This window comes from Aotus nancymaae, unplaced genomic scaffold (assembly GCF_030222135.1).
Source record: "Aotus nancymaae isolate 86718 unplaced genomic scaffold, 86718_ANA_hifiasm-v0.15.2.pri h1tg000030l, whole genome shotgun sequence".
Taxonomy (NCBI): domain Eukaryota; kingdom Metazoa; phylum Chordata; class Mammalia; order Primates; family Aotidae; genus Aotus; species Aotus nancymaae.
In genome coordinates this window covers 8,691,118-8,708,092 of record NW_026988443.1, presented here as the reverse complement: position 1 = coordinate 8,708,092, position 16,975 = coordinate 8,691,118, and the positions used below count along the sequence as shown (strand labels likewise).

Below are 16,975 nucleotides of genomic sequence, written 5' to 3'. Positions count from 1 at the left end.
TATAATTTTCTTATTATTGGCTCATCACTTGAAATTATTATTTTCCCAGAAAGCGTCTGCAAGTTACATATATAACACGTCGAAAAACATGTCATGCATAGGACTGAAACGTTCACTTCTTTACCACAGAGCTTTAAGTCACTGCTTTCTTTAGCATAGAATTCAGTTAATGTCTGACAATGATTAGCAAGTATCATTAATTTAAATATACACACACACAAATATATTTTTATATATACACACACACATTTTCTCATATTTGACAATGGATAGAGATTAAACAGGATAAATTACTACAAAAAGTTGAGTAGTTAAGAATGTCTCTATTTGGTATTCATAAATTATCAATTTTCAAATAACCAGATATATAATAAAACAATATAAATTATACAAAGTAGAATTTCATCTGTCTTGGCATCATAATTTCACAAATTAGCTAACAAATACCTATGAGAAATGAGGAATTTTTTTTTTTTTTTTTTTTTTTAAGACAGGGTTGTTCACCATGTTGGTCAGGCTGGTCTTGAACTCCCGACCTCAGGTGATTCGCCTGCCTTGGCCTCCAAAGTGCTTGGATTACAGGCGTGAGCCACCACACCCGGCCGAAATGAGGAATTTCCTATTGACAATTAGGTTCTATGTGAAAAGGTAGTTTGTAAGTTGGCTGTCTTTGGAAACTCAAAATAAATTTTCGTATAAAAATAAACGAATAAATGATCAAAATGTTCCTAGACTAGGACAAAAACCCAATATGTAATCAAAATATAGGTGAGACAGAAGACACTGGCAGTGAAAAGGAAATACTTATAAATTTTATAAGTAAATAAAAAAATTAAAATGGAGGCAAATTATTTTTTATTTTTCACAAATGTTTTACTAGAATTTTAAACTCAAGGAATATAAGGAAGTTGATGAAGAGAGATCTTTCTCTAGATTCTTAAAGGAATTTTGTCAGCATTCTAAATGAACACCTTATAATATCTAATTTTTCTTTAAAACAAAAGGGTCACAACTGACATTTTTTAGCTCAGTTCAGATAAATAGAGAGAAAGAATGATTTTCTTGTGATACGGAAAAAGTTAAAAAAGAAATGAGAAATACAGTTAAAAGATATTTATTTTTGAATGAGTTACTAAGTAGGATTAAACAAAGCATTAGCCCTGAATTACAAAGGAGAGAGAAAAGAACACTGGAGATAGAATCTCAGAGGAGAAAAAAAGTGGGTCAGACAGCCCTTTGCCAACCATCAGGTGGCACTCTAAGCTCAAAACACTGTGATTACCATTTGAGGTGGAAGGTTTTTCTGCTTGTAAAGAGGAAAAGACAGTCAGTATATAACTCATGGTTCAAATGTAAGTGCCGCATGCACACTAGGTGTTGTTGATTTCTGTTTTTAAAGACTAACTTGTGCCATCTCCTGCATAAAGCCTTCTTTAACTTCCCCAGGGTGGATCATTCATTCAAAATATATTTAAACAGCATTCACTATATGCCAATAATGGCAATAATAAATTCAAACAGTCATGCACATGCCCTTGTAGAGAGGGATATGCAATATTGTCTGATGAGTGCGTGGCAGGGTACTCTGGTTATGTGCCTAACCCAGATCTGAGAGGTCATGAAGGGCTGAGTCAATGTTGGCTGGGCAGGAGGAGGGAGAGGATGGAAAAAAGGAGGAAAGAGAATGTTCTAACAGAATGCAGAGGCCTAGAGATAAGAGTAATTAATCATGGCACATTAGAGAAATGTGGATCTGAAGTTCAGAAGAGAGATGTGGGCTATAGATAGGGATTTGGAAGACATAAGCAGAGACAAAAACCGAAGCCATAAAGATGAGAACACCCAAGAAGAATAAGTGACAAGAAGAGAAGGCCTATGTGAAGATTCTTCGACCTCTAAGAGACAGACAGAAAAGGAGCCTGAAAAGCAGCAAGCAGAAAAGTTAAAAGAAAAACCATAGGAAGATGGTATCACAGAAGCATTTTAAAGAGAAGAAAGTCGTCAACAAGGTAAAGTAAGGTAAGCACTACGGTATATCCATCAAATTTGGCAGCAAGAGTATCAGTGAACATCTGGAGTGAGGAGGTAGAAGCTGCATTGTGGTAGCTTGCATAATGAGAGGGAAGAAAAAGAAGACAACAAACACAGATGCTTCTTTTTTTCCCAAGACAGTGTCTCATTCTGTCACCCAGGTTGGTGAGATCACAGCTCACTGTAGCCTTGACTCCTCTGGGCTTCTGTGATCCTCCCACCTCCACCTCCACCTCCAGAGTAGTTAGGACTATAGGTATATACCACCACACCCAGCTAGTTTTTCTACTTTTTGTAGAGACAGGATTTCGCCATGTTGCTGAGCCTCGTCTTAAACTCCTGGACTCAAATGATCCACTCGCCATGGCCTTAAGTGTTGGGATTACAAGAGTGGCCACTGTGCCTGCCCTACAGATACTTCCTAAAGTAAGTTTGGCTGTGAAATCAAGGAGAGTAATAATAAGGTGGTTTGAGGATATTCTGGGTCCAAAAGCATTAAGTATTTGTGTCTGCATACACATGTGTACGTGTATGTTAAGGTGAGGGAGATGCAAACATGTTAAAATTCAAATGAGAAGGAAAAGAGGGGGAAATTAATGAAAGAGGAAAAAGAAGGTACAATCCACAGAGAGCAGTCCCTGGGAAAATTACAAGTGGATCAGATCCAGTCAGGCCAAGGGAAAGGAGCCAATTAGTCAACAAAAATTTACTGAGTGTTTAAGATGTCCCAGATTCCAGGAAATGGGAATATAGTGATCAGTAAGGCAGATGGCATACTTACCTTCAAGCAGTTTAAATTGTAATAAAAGGAGAAAGAAGACATACAAATAAATTAATATAATTTTAAAGTAGTAGTAGACATTTAAAATAGATAAAAGAAGGTTAAACAGTAGTGAATGACTGGTGAGCTACTTAAGCTGGCAGGGAAAGCCTATCTGAGAAGGAAATACTTGAGTTGAGATCCAAATAACTTGAAGGGGCAGTTCTGTGGAAGACCTGGGGAAAAAATATTTGGAACAGGAAGAACAGCATAGAATGAGCTTGACATGTTGGCAAACCACAACCACCACTGTGGCGGGAGCATGGTGGGTGAGGGACACAGTGAAGAAAGAGGATACAGAGTTATGGAGGGCCCTGTAGGCCATATAGAATTTGAATTTTATTCTAAGAGAAATTAGAAACATTCAGAGGGTTTAAAGGAGTGCCAAGACCTGATTTTTGCTTTAGAAATATCACTCTGGCTGCTGTGTGAAGGACAGGCCTAGAGAGGCAAAAGTGGAAGCAAACAGACTCAATTACAAGGCCACCGCAAAAGTCTAACTGTGAGACTATGGTGGCTTGGACTAAGTATCTGACAGAGGAGACAGAGAAAGGTGCTCAGATTTGGCATGTATTTTGTCAGGCTAACAGGCAGAGGGAATCAAGAATAACAACAGAACAATGAGTTGTAAATGTTCTAGGATGGAGAAGGCTTGTACATAGGAAGGGAAAAGGAAAGGACTGGAGACAGTAGATTTGGAAAAGCCAGGGGAAGTAAGATGTTAATTAGTTGTTTAAGTGAAAATGTTAGGAGGCAGTAGACTTATGGCTTAAAACTCAAGAAAGAGGTCTGCGAGAAATATGTAAATTTACCTGTTTATAGATATTTGGTATGATGAGGCTGCATGAGTTAACCTAAGGAAAAAGGTAAGAGAGCTGAGGACAGAACTCTTGGTAATCCAGTATTTGGAGATCTGTTAGAGAAATAAGAGCTAGCAAGAGGGAACGAAAAGTAAAGAGTAGTGAGAAAAAGGACAACTAGATGGGTATAGTTAGCATGGATGCCTACATAAGACAGCATCTTATGGAGGGCAAGGGAGAGTAAATTTAGATAACTGATCACACTGTAGGTCATTAGGGGCTGTGTTAAGAACAACTTCAGTGAGACAGTGAAGCAGAAAAATCCACTGGAATGGGATAAAGAGAAAATGCAAGATAAAGAAGTAGAGATAGTAAATACAGACAACTTTTTTTTTTTTGTTTTAATCTTTGGTCTGCCATTTTTATCTGCATAACCTTAGACAAATTTCCTTTTTAATAAAAATTTTGTATTTCCATAGGGTTTTGGGGAACAGGTGGTATTTGGTTAGATGAGTACATTCTTTAGTGGTCATTTGTGAGATTTTGGTGCACCCATCTCCCAAACAGTATACAGTGAACCCAACTTGTAGTCTTTTATCTCTCATTCTCTAGCTACCTTTTCCCTGCAAGTCCCCAAAGTGCATTTTGTTATTCTTATGTCTTTGCATCCTCATAGCTTAGCTCTCACTTATAAGTGACAATATATGATGCTTGGTTTTCCATTCCTGAGTTACTTCACTTAGAATAATAGTCCCCAATCCCATCCAGGTTGCTGCAAATGCTGTTAATCCATTCCTTTTTATGGCGAAGTAGTATTCCATCGTATATATATATACCAGTTTATCTATTCATTGACTGACAGGCATTTGGGTTGGTTCCACATTTTTTGCAATTGCAAATTGTGATGCTAAAAACATGTATGAGCAAGTATGTTTTTCATATAATGACTTCTTTTTTTCTGGGTAAATACCCAGTAGTGGGATTGCTGGATCAAATGGTAGTTCTATATTCATTTCTTTAAGGAATCTCCACACTGTTTTCCATAGTGGCTGTACTAGTTTATATTCCCATCAGCAGGGTAGAAGTGTTCATTGCTCACTACATCCAAGCCAGCATCTATTATTTTTTTGATTATGGCCATTCCTGCAGGAGTAAGGCATATCGCATTGTGGTTTTAATTTGCATTTCCCTGATCAATAGTGGTATTGAGCATTTTTTCTTGTTTTTTGGCCATTTGTACATCTTACTTTGAGAATTGTCTATTCATGTCCTTAGCCCACTTTTTGATGTTTTTTTTTTTTTTTCCCTGATAATTTGTTTGAATTCATTGTAGATTCTGGATATTAGTCCTTTGTCAGCTGTATAGATTGTGAAGATTTTTTCCCACTCTGTGGGTTGTCTGTTCACTCTGCTGACTGTTCCTTTTGCCATGCAAAAGCTCTTTAGTTTAATTAAGTCCCAGCTATTTATCCTTGTTTTTATTGCAATTGCTTTTGAGTTCTTGGTCATGAAATCCTTGCCTAAACCAATGTCTAGAAGAATTTTTCTGATGCTATCTTCCAGAATTTTTATAGTTTCAAGTCTTAGATTCAAATCCTTGATCCATCTTGAGTTGATTTTTGTGTAAGGTGAGAGACAAGGATCCAGTTTCATTCTCTTACATGTGGCTTGTCAATTATCCCAGTACCATTTGTTGAATAGGATGTCCTTTCCCCACTTTATGTTTTTGTTTGCTTTGCCAAAGATCAGTTGGCTGTAAGTATTGGGCTTTACGTCTTGGTTCTCTATTCTGTTCCATTGGTCTATGTGCCTACTTTTATATGATTACCATGCTGTTTTGGTGACTATGGCCTCATAGTATAGTTTGAAATCAGGTAACGTGATGCCTCCAGATTTGTTCTTTTTGCTTAGTCTTGCTTTTCATCCCATATTAATTTTAGGACTTTTTCTAGTTCTGTGAAGAAAGATGGTGGTCTTTTGATGGGAACTGCATTGAACTTACAGATTACTTTTGTCAGTATGGCCATTTTCACAATATTGATTCTACCCATCCATGAGCATGGAATGTGTTTCCATTTATTTGTGTCATCTATGATTTCTTTCAGCAGTATTTTGTAGTCTTCCCTGTTGAGAGCTTTCATGTCCTTGGCTAAGTATATTCCTAGGTATTTTTTTTTTTTTTTTTTTTTTGGCAGCTATTTGTAAAAGGAGTTGAATTCTTGATTTAATTCTCAGCTTGGTCACTGTTGGTGTAAAGGAGAGCTACTGATTTGCATATATTAGTTTTGTATCCTGAAAATTTGCTGAATTCTTTTATCAGTTTTAGGAGCTTTTTGGAGGAGTCTTTAGGGTTTTCTAGGTACATAATCATATCATCAGCAAACAGCAACAGTCTGACTTCCTTTTTACTAACTTGGATGCTTTCTTTCTTTTGTCTGATTGCTCTGGCTAGGACTTCCAGTACTATGTTGATCAGAAGTGGTGAGTAGGTATCCCTGTCTAGTTCCAGTTCTCAGAGGGAATGTTTTCAACTTTTCCCCATTCAGTATTATGCTGGCTGAGTGTCTGTTACAGATTGCTTTTATTACATTGAGGTATGTGGCTTGTATTCTGATTTTGCTGAGTTTTAATCATAAAGGGATGCTGGATTTTGTCAAATCCTTTGTGTCTACTGAAATTATCATGTGATTTTTGTTTTTCTGTTTATGTGATGTACCACATTTATTGATGCATATGTTAAACCATCCCCGGTATGTAACCCATTTGATCATGGTGGATTATCTTTTTGATATGTTGCTGGATTCAGTTAGTTAGTATTCTGTTAAGGATTTTTCTATCTATGTTCACCAAGGATATAGATCTGTAGTTTCCTTTTTTGGTTATGTCCTCTCCTGGTTTTGGTATTAGGGTAATACTGGCTTCATAGAATGATTTAAGGAGGATTCTTTCTTTCTCTATCTTGTGGAATAATGTCAAAAGGATTGGTACCAATTCTTCTTTGAATGTCTGGCAGAATTCAGCTGTTAATCCATCTGGTCCTGGACTTTTTATTTTGTTGGTAATTTTTTTTTTTACCATTTCAGTCTCACTGCTTGTTTTTGATCTGTTCAGGGTATCTAATTCTTCCTGATTTAAGCTAGGAGGGTTGTATCTTTCCAGAAATTTATCTAGCTCCTCTAGGTTTTCTAGTTTATGTGTGAAAGGTTTTCATAGTAGCCATGAATGATCTTTTGTATTTCCGTGGTGTCAGTGGTAATATCTCCTGTTTTGTTTCTAATTGAGCTGATTCAGATTATCTCTCTTCTTTTTTTGGTTAATCTTGCTAATGAATATAGGCAATGTTTTAAAGGAGTTTGTTGTAAAGAGGATCAGGGAAATAGAGACTTATAATGTATAATGAGAGAGGTTTTATTCTTTTCTTTGTTAAATGACTGATATTAAGGTATATATGTATGCCAGAAGAATGATGTAGTAAAGAGAGAGGAAAAAGAAAAGATCCAAGAAAGAAAGGTAAAGTCCCAGAAAGGTAAGAGTAAAGTCCTCAAAAGGTAAGAAGAGACGAGTTCCATGCTGCACAAGGTTTGCCTTAGGAGGAGGGACATTTCCACTGTATCTTGAAGAAAGGACATATATGCAAATAAAACTGAAGGTAGCTCTTATCTGATTGTGTCTACTTTTTCCATGAAATATGTAGCAAGGTCATTATTGGAGGGTGGTGGTTGTAGGGTGGAAAGATGGTTTGAGAAGAGAGGTACGAAATGGTCCTCTTAAAGAGTAGGAAAATGAATTGACTAGCCACAATAGTTAAACAGTAGATGTTTAATCTCTTTTGAGATCTATGCTCACAAATTTGAAGTTAGTCATTCAGCATGGCTTGCTTGATTTTCTCCACAAATATTCAGCTACTTAGGTGCAGCAAGAAGTAAATGGCTATCTGGGTTTAATCTGAGTTGTGGTTGTAACAGATATCTAGAACAGAAGGAAAGGCAAGCAAGGAGACAGATAAGGATTTTAGTTAGCAAGTAGAGTGCTAGACTATAGAATCTATGTTGAATAATGAGGAAAGAGGGGACATGAAAGTGCTGATGGCTAGTGTGTAAGAGGTAAGATGTAGGGACATCGTGATGAGATTAGAGAATTATAATGAGAAGTACCCAAGTTAAGTGAGCTAGAAGGAAGGATGTCATAGTCAAAATTCCGATTAAATAAGTGTCGTTACTGGTGATAACAGCAGTATCAAGTGTATGACTGGGTGATTATGTGGCTGTAGTGGGGAGAAAAAAAGAGGTAACTAGATAAAGGTCAAGGAAATGAGAGACCAGGGTGTTGAATGGATCATATGTGGATATAGAAGTCAGTCACCATAAAACTTCTTTAATTATAATAAGAGGCAATAAGAAAAGGCTGAGTACAGAAAAATTAAATCTTAGATTTGGTGGCAGTAAGCTGAGGGCATTTCTGTTTTTATGGCTTGCTTACATTTCTCCACAAAGCTGGAGTATCATTTGCTGAGAATGGGGCTGAGTAGTAGGTTTATGCAGAGTGAGCCATATAAAACAGATGCTTATAGAGAATGGAGAAGAAAATTGGGAAAGGTTACTTGTAGTATTAAGAGGCAAGATGAAACTAGAAATAGAAAATTCTAGTGGCACCTCCTTGATATCCTATACATACACAAAAGCACTTATTACATTGTAGTATAGTTTTATCTATTTCCTCCTCACTGAGACCATAAACTCCTTAAGGATGAAGACTGTCAAAAGGTGCTTCACTGCTTCACAGTTCTGTAGGAATGAATGAATTGGTTATTAAATCTGTGTCTGGGGCTGGGTGTGGTGGCTCATGCCTGTAATCCCAGCACTTTGGGAGGCTGAGGTGCGCATATGAGGTTTGTAGTTCGAGACCAGCTTGGCCAACAAGGTGAAACCTCGTCTTTACTAAAAATACAAAAATTAGCCAGGTATGGTGGCACATGCTTGTAATCCCAGCTACCAGCTACTCAGGGGGCTGAGGCCTGAGAATCACTTGTGCCTGGCAGGTGGAGGTTGCAGTGAGCTGAAATCGTGCCACTGCACTCCAGACTAGGTGACAGAGCGAAACTCTGTCTCAAAAAAAAAAAAAAAAAATCTGTGTCTGCTTTAATGGCATCTAGGTTAGATACCATTCTTAATATTACTACTACTATTGTTATGTTGTGACATCTAGTGATAGCCAAGATGAGAGCAATAAAAGAAAGGTAACAAATTGGCAAGGGTTAATTCCTTAAGTTTGATGGATTTTTTTCCATTTTGTAAATTTCACAGACTAAAGAGCCACTTAATATACAATATTCTGGTCATATAATGTTTGCTTCATCATGTTATTGAAAAATAAAAACAAATCTATCATTTAAGCCTGGTGTGGTGGTGTGCCTATAGTGCCAGCTACTCAGGAGGCTGAGGTGGGAGGATCACTTGAACTCAGGAGCTTGAAGCTGCCTGGGCAAGACAACAAACAAACAAAAAGATGTTTAACTTACCTTGCGTCAACTCCATTAAATACTTTCTGACACTCATTTCCAATAACTTCTTGCTTTAGATAATACAGCATTCTCACACGAAGCAAAACCCTAAAAACAAGGGAAAATAAATCAAAAGGCATAAAGATATTAATTGTTTAAAATATTCAGCCATGGGGTTAAAATTAGGAAGGAATTTGTGTACAGATTTTAAAATAATGAAATAATAATTACTTCTGATTAAATGAATCTTATTACTACCATATATATAAAGAGCTTCTCCAAAATTTTCACAATCATCATTATTTCATATCCAAGTAAGATATAATGAGCTCATTTGGAGGCCAGTTTTATTTATCTGTTGGTGAGAACAATGACACAAAAGGTATCATGATTTGCTGAAGGATACCTCGTAAAATTAAGATCAAGATTGGCCTTAGACCATACTGTCTCTGTACCCAAAATCAGCAGGTTTAAAGTTTATTAATAAATTCAGAACAGTAAACATTTAAAGAGTTGTATTTAAAATACCCTACTACCTACTTGTTACAGTGGTGTTTTATATGTTTTTTGTAGCCTTCATCTTGAAGTAGCTGCTCAGGATTATATTTTCGAAGCCATTCTGCTTTTTGTATATCAAATGAGCTTGTTTGAGTTTTTACTTTCTTCCCTTTTCGACCCCTGGGTACAGGAGCTGATAGGCCTGTTAAAATAAGGAGGACATGTACAATCAGGAATAATTTGTATAAAAATTTGCAATTTGAAAGACTGTTTTAATGCAAGAAATTTCTGGAGACAGAGGTCTGTTTAGAGATCTTTAAAATATTAATAATGATAATACTGACCCAATCACAAATCAAGATGATGGTTTTATACATATTAAAACATATTTCCCCGAAATAGCTAACAATTCTGTGCCTCATATTAATCATTCTGATTTCCTTTTCGTTCCAAAACAGATTTTTTTTAACAAATGTAAAAACTAAAATATCAAACCTATGCCCTCTGCTTTACTTTTGCTTTCCTAGAAAAAAGATATGTTTTGCCCTCTACTCTTGCTTTTCAAAATTGATTTAGATAGATTAGGTTAGCCATCTGTTCAAGATAGCTAAATTCATTTTAGTTCTTTGAGTTATTTGTTGTGAAATATTTAAAAACTAGAAAAAAGTATTGCCATTCTTCATGCTCACATATTCCATATTTACTTAGTTTTTTTTTTTGTTTTTTTTTAAGATGGAGTCTCGTTCTATTGCTCAGACTGGAGTGCAGTGATGCAATCTCGGCTTACTGCAAACTCTGCCTCCTGGGTTCAAGTGATTCTCCTGCCTCAGCCTCCTGAATAGCTGGGAATACAGGCATGTACCAACACGCCCAGCTAACGTTTGTATTTTTAGTAGAGACAGGGTTTCACCATGTTGGCTAGGCTGGTCACGAATGCTTAGTTTTTTATTAAAGAAAATAATTCATACATACTTGAAGTCCTTACGTAGTCTTCTCCTATCAAATTCACTCATTCCTTCCTAGAGATTACTACTACCCTGAATTTGTTTTTCCATTCCATGCATGTTTATACTATTATTACCTATGTTGGAAAAGTATTTAGTATTTAAGTTTTCAGATATATTATAAATGTAAACCTATAACTTATTTATTACTCTGAATTTTTAAAAGATTTATCCTGGTTGACTCATGAGGCTCTATTTTGTCTATTTTAGTTTCTGTATAATAATTTATTGCATGACTATACCACCTCATATTTATTAGTCTATGATATTGGAGCTGTTTTGCTTGTAATTTTTCATAATTATTGATAACGCAGTTTTGACTCCTCCTATTGTACCTCATTTACCTTCTGCCATTTTATACCAGGTGGGTGCTCTACTACAATGGTACATAGAAACACTATGTAGATTTGTCCATTTTTCCTTATAATTTTGGCAGGTTTTTTTTGCATTTACATTTTGAGGCTATTTTATCACATGCATATAAGCTCATTCTTGTTATAGTTTCTTTTATGGATTATTGTTTTTGATTATTAGGTAGTGTCCCTTTCTTTTTTTTAATCCCAATTGATATCTTCCATTTTAAATTTACTTTGTTCTATGTTAATGGTACTACAACATTTTGTTTGGTTTAGTATTTGTATGGTTTGGTTTTTACTAAATCCATTTTTAAGCTTCTTGTTTGGTGTTTAATAATATCTCTTTAAAGTATAAAAATGTTTATTTTCCTCCCATCTAACAATTTTTCTCTTTTGACAGGTAAAGATATACATAGGCTGCTTACATATATTTATATATTTATTTTTACAATTTTATTGAGTTTCATCATACCTTCCTTCTTTCTGTGTTTTGCTAGAATGATAAACAGTTCTGTATTCCAATCTTCTCCACCCTTGTTGGTTTGAAAACAGTACATATTTAAAAATATACATGCTTAAATTTTCCTAATAAAATCTATAGATATTCTGTATTTCCAATTTTCTTCCTAACAAGATTTTCTCAGATCCCACATTCGATCTTCTTTTTACTTTTTCATTTCATTACATGTTGTTATAATTTATAGATTTCTGCTTTCACTGTTTTTACAGCACCTTATTCTTTTGAAGTCATGGCATATCTGAAGTATCTTTGAAGATATTAATGATAGTTCAAAAAAAGTTGTGCTCCTTTTTGTAATCCTTGTTTCCTTCAAGTTCAATTTAATGGTTTTTTGAGACACAGTCTTGCTCTGTCACCCAGGCTGGAGTGCAGTAGTGTGATCTCGGTTCACTGCAACCTCTGCCTCCTGGGTTCAAGCGATTCTCATGTCTCAGCCTCCTGAGTAGCTGGGATTACAGGCGCGTGTCACCGTGGTTGGCTAACTTTTATAGTTTTAGTAGAGACGGGAATTCACCATGTTGGCCAGGCTGATCTTGAGCTCCTGAACTTAAGTGATCTGCTCACCTCAGCCTCCCAAAGTGCTAGGATTACAGGGGTGAGCCACCGGGCCTGTAAGATAGAGACAGAAACCAAAACAAATGGTTTTCTGTCTCTGTCTTTCAAGTTAGAGACTTTCCTGAGATGCCTAATAATCCTTGGCTGTGTTTACTCTTATTTAAGTGTGACAAATAAAAAAGGTGATAGGAAGACTGAAGGGATGGAGCATAGTGACTGTGGGCTTACTGAAGGATAACTGGCTGGTTCTTTTTTTCCTGTCATTATCTTTAGGTTTGGGGCAAGCCCTTTAGTTTTCTTCCTTGAGTAATAAATCAGCCAGTATGCACATAGTCATTTAATCCCTATTTAGTAGCTCCACATCTCAACTACCAGTGCCACCCAGACTTCTATTTTACTTTCTCCAGAGAAAAACTGAGTCAGTTTTCATCCTGGCTACATGAAACTGAAGAGGGTATTTAGGGCCCTTTTTAAGCTGCTTTGAATGAAAGCCTACATCCTTTTACATCCACTTCCAGAGGTTCCTGATGTCACAAATTCCTAAGACATTTGGGAAATCTGTAAAGCAAAGCAGTTTGCCTTTTCCCAGTGTTGACCTAAGATTCTGCTATCTCAGGTTGGTTAAATTGGTTACCACTAATATATTTTCTCCCAGCTTCCAAAATCTTGTTGCAGTTTCCTCTCCCATTCTCTATCCATTTTTGAGAATTTATGCTTATTTAAAAATTATAGAACACAAGCATATACAACAGTAGATAGAATAGCATGATGAAACCCCACGTCCCATAATCCACCTTCAATAATTATCAAGTCATGGCCAATTTTGTTCACCCCCAATCTTTCATATTATTTTGAAGTAAATGTAAGAAATCAATCATTTCATTCATAAATATCAAAAGTATCTTTTAGCAATATCTAAAAGATATTCAGTGATATCTAAATATAATTTAATAAATGTATCTATTTAGTGATAAATCCTCCATTAAAATAACTACAATACTATTATCAGCCCTAAGGAATGCAATAATAACTTAATATTTGGTATTCAAAATTCCAATTAGTTAATAAAGATAATCAAAAATTTCTTCTGGGTTGTTTGTTTCTTTCTTTTTTTTTTTTTTTTTTTTTTTTTTTTTTTTTTTTTTTTTTGAGACTGAGTTTCGCTCGTTACCCAGGCTGGAGTGCAATGGCGCGATCTCAGCTCACCGCAACCTCCGCCTCCTGGGTTCAGGAAATTCTCCTGCCTCAGCCTCCTGAGTAGCTGTGATTACAGGCACGCGCCACCATGCCCAGCTCATTTTTTGTATTAGTAGAGATGGGGTTTCACCATGTTGACCAGGATGGTCTCGATCTCTTGACCTCGTGATCCACCCGCCTCGGCCTCCCAAAGTGCTGGGATTACAGGCTTGAGCCACCGCGCCCGGCCGGGTTGTTTGTTTCAATCAGGATCTGCATAAAGCCCCCACAGCACTTTGGGAGGCTGAGGCAGGAGGATCACTTGAGCCCAGGAATTGGAGACAAGCCTGAGCAACAAAGTGAGACTCCATCTCTTAAAAAAAAAAAAATTAGCCAGGTATGGTGGTGTGCACCGGTACTCCTAGCTATAAGGGAGGAGGATCACTTGAGCCCAGGAGGTTGAGGCTGCACTGAATTGTGTTCACGCCACGACACTCCAGTTTAGGCAAGAGAATTATGAGACCCTGTCACAAAACATAAAAATAAAATTCCCAGACCCCACACTGCAATTGGTTGATAACTTTTCAATCTCTTTTAGGTTATAGCAGGGTTTCAATCTTGGCACTACGATATTTTGAGCAGGATAGTTCTTCATTGTGGACGGGCTACCTGTGAACTCCTAGCCTCTACCCACTAGATGCCAGTTTTGTTGCTCAAGGTTGTGATAGTCTGTGATAGGGATGGGACTGAGGCAGAAAATCATCTTTGGTTGAGAAGCACTTGTTGGTAGATACCTCTCTATTCACTCCTAAGCCCATAATTTATTTGTTGGGGAGTCCAGGTTATTCTATAGAGTTTATTAAGCATAGTCACTTACTTTTTTCTAGTGGAGTTTCAAGAAAGAGTGAAATTATATTTGTGTGATTCTTCCATCTACCCAGAAGTCAGATCTCCACATTAATTAAATTCATTGTCTCCTATTAAAACAGGCCTACATTGACCACCCTATCTAAAATGGGCGTTTTCTGTTGTTTTCCATCTCAATAGTTTATTTACTTCACAGTAATTACCACAATCTGTAACTAATGTATATTTTTACTATGTCTGTCAACCTGGTTAGAATGCAAGGTTCATAATTAAAACAAAGCATCTCAAAGGCCCGCAAAAAAAAAAAAAAAAAGAAATAGAATGCAAGGTTCATGAGCCAGGGATCTTGTCTATCTTGTTTCTTCTTATCTTTTCAATACCTTGCACAAGAAACACACACCAGGCATTCAATAGATATTTTTTGATTAAATAGAATAAAATTTTAACAAATTTAAGGACATAGTAATTTTTTTATTTTTACTGAAAATTCAATTATTTTATGCTATAAAAGAATATTTTATGCAGAAAAGAACGTTTTGTTAGCAAGGCTGAGGAGAAAAAAGTACTAGCATATACCTCCGATAGGACTGTAAATTGGCATAACCATTTTGGATAGCAAATTAAAGTATAATGAAAATTTAGGCCAGGCATGGTGGCTCATGTCTATAATCCCAGCACTTGGGTGGCTGAGGTGGAAGGATTGCTTGAGCCCAGGAATTCAAGACCAGCCTGAGAACATGGTAAGACCCTAACTCTACAATATAAAAAATTTTTAAAAAGCCGGGCATGGTGCTACATGCCTGTGGTCCCAGCCACTCAGAAGGTGAGGCAGAAGGATGGCTTAAGCCCAGGAGGTCGAGGCTGCAGTGAGCCATGTTTGCATCATTGTATACTCTAGCCTGGGTGACAGAGCAAAACCCTGTCTAAAATAAATAAAAAGTATTATGAAAATTTAAAATGTGTATCAATGTTTCTCAAACTTTAATATGCACACTAATTCCTATGAATCTTGTTAAAATGCAGATTATTATTCAGCAAATCTGAGGCCTAAGATTCTGCATTTCTAAGAAGCTTCCAGAAGATCCTGATGCTACTGACACGGAGACCACATTTTAGGAAATAAAGATGCATATAAGCTATACCTTAATAATTCCATTTTTGATATCTACGTTAGTGAAAGATTTATTTGCATGCACAAGGAGGAAGGTACATGGACCTTCTCTACAACTTGTTTTTTAATTGTCTAAAATTGAAACTACCTAAATACCATCATTAAAGGAGATGCTAAACAAATTATGGGATATCCATACTACGGAATACTAAACAGAACTTAAAAAATTAGATAGATCTATATGAGCATAGATGGAAAAACCTCTAAGACATTGTTGGGTCATCAATTCCAAACAGCTACATATTTGATAACAATATGTAAAATCCACCAAACTGATAACACTGGGATTTTCTGAAGCTGGAACTTGAATTGGGAACGAAGATTAAGTTTCCTTAATATTATTTGTAATGCTTTTATATTTTATAGGAGAATATTTTAAATATTACTTATATAACTAAAAGTAAATTTTAAAGCAAACAAAACAACATTCTTACCTAGATGATTCTGTAGCTCTCGTGTCTGCCCATCTTCAGTTGGAGTAATGAGATCCCATATGAAACCTTTAATCTTCTCATCTCCTCGGTAGTGAATAAGGCAATATGCTAAGAGGGCTCGGCAAATTATCTCTACATCGTGTTCATTTAACTGCCTTTTAAAACGGCCATGAGATAGAATCTCTCTCCATCGGCCCCACCTGGTTAAAAAGGGTATAGTTAATTGATGTTGAGTCAAGTTCTAAAGAAAAATATAACTCATAGATAAAAGACATGAAAAACTAAAAATAAAAAAAAGGTCATTTTTGCTAATTAAGTCTTCCATGTCCATGTATAAAATGTAGAGGAATGGTATAGTAATTTCTAATATATTTTATTCAATAATGGATAACATCTAATTTGTATTACTGAATATGCAAATTTAAGATGCAGGAAGTTTGACTTTAGTTATGCTTTTACAATTTAAATACTTAATGATAATCTCATCATTCTGCTCTTAAATATATGCTAAACACAGAGTACTTTAAAAGTAAATTTTAATGATACTAAGAAGATAAAAAATGTACTCAAAACCCAGTATATATTTTCTGTAACATTACATACCAGACTATTTATAGCAAACATTAAAAACAATGTTTTACCCATAAACTAGCAGGTTTTTCTCAACTCTAAAGCATTCAGTTCTTCCATAGCCATTGGAACGGTCACAGGGTCTCCGGAGTTTGGGCTTTTCATCTCCTTCACTTTCAGCTTCAGATAATTCAGCCAATTCATCTTTCGTGGCACTAAAAGGTCTTGTTTGCTTCCTAATTCTTGGAGTGTCAATAACCAAGCTGTTCTGTAAAACAGAACAGCTATTACTTGAAGGATCTTTTATAATTTTGCTTTTAACAGTGTTTTACATTTTTACCTTTAAAACTGTACAAACAATTACAGAAACACAGACAAAAAGAAATTACTAACAATTTCACCAACCTATCTAGTCAACTTAGAATTTATCTTCCTTTAGAATTCTTAGTATCACACATATAAAATTGTATGACATTACAGTCATAGGATAAAAATAATTTGATATTTTATATTATTAATATAAAATTATAATCATAAAATATTTTAAACTCAATTTATACCTTGTAAAATTTTCTTTATCTAGTTCACAATTTAGATTGTTCTTCATTTTTAAAATAAATAATACTAAAGTAAATCTTTGTGGCTTAAGTTTATTCTAAAGATAAATTCAAAA

The 16,975-nt window shown here is 35.7% G+C and overlaps 1 protein-coding gene across 13 annotated transcripts in view; it reads right to left on the bottom strand.

The window, feature by feature from the left end:
* The window catches only part of CHD9 (chromodomain helicase DNA binding protein 9), a 267,637-nt gene that overhangs the window by 44,286 nt on the left and 206,376 nt on the right, over positions 1 to 16,975 (bottom strand). For all 13 annotated transcript variants that reach the window (XR_001106735.2, XR_001106734.2, XM_064383065.1 and 10 more), the window contains 4 exons: positions 16,374 to 16,570; positions 15,733 to 15,932; positions 9,692 to 9,851; positions 9,170 to 9,259 (listed from right to left, as the gene is read on the bottom strand). Coding sequence is in view for 11 of the 13 variants with exons in the window: in XM_064383065.1 (XP_064239135.1) it covers positions 9,170 to 9,259; positions 9,692 to 9,851; positions 15,733 to 15,932; positions 16,374 to 16,570 (647 nt within the window). In the remaining 2 variants the exon portion in view is untranslated. The remainder of the gene's footprint in view (positions 1 to 9,169; positions 9,260 to 9,691; positions 9,852 to 15,732; positions 15,933 to 16,373; positions 16,571 to 16,975) is intronic.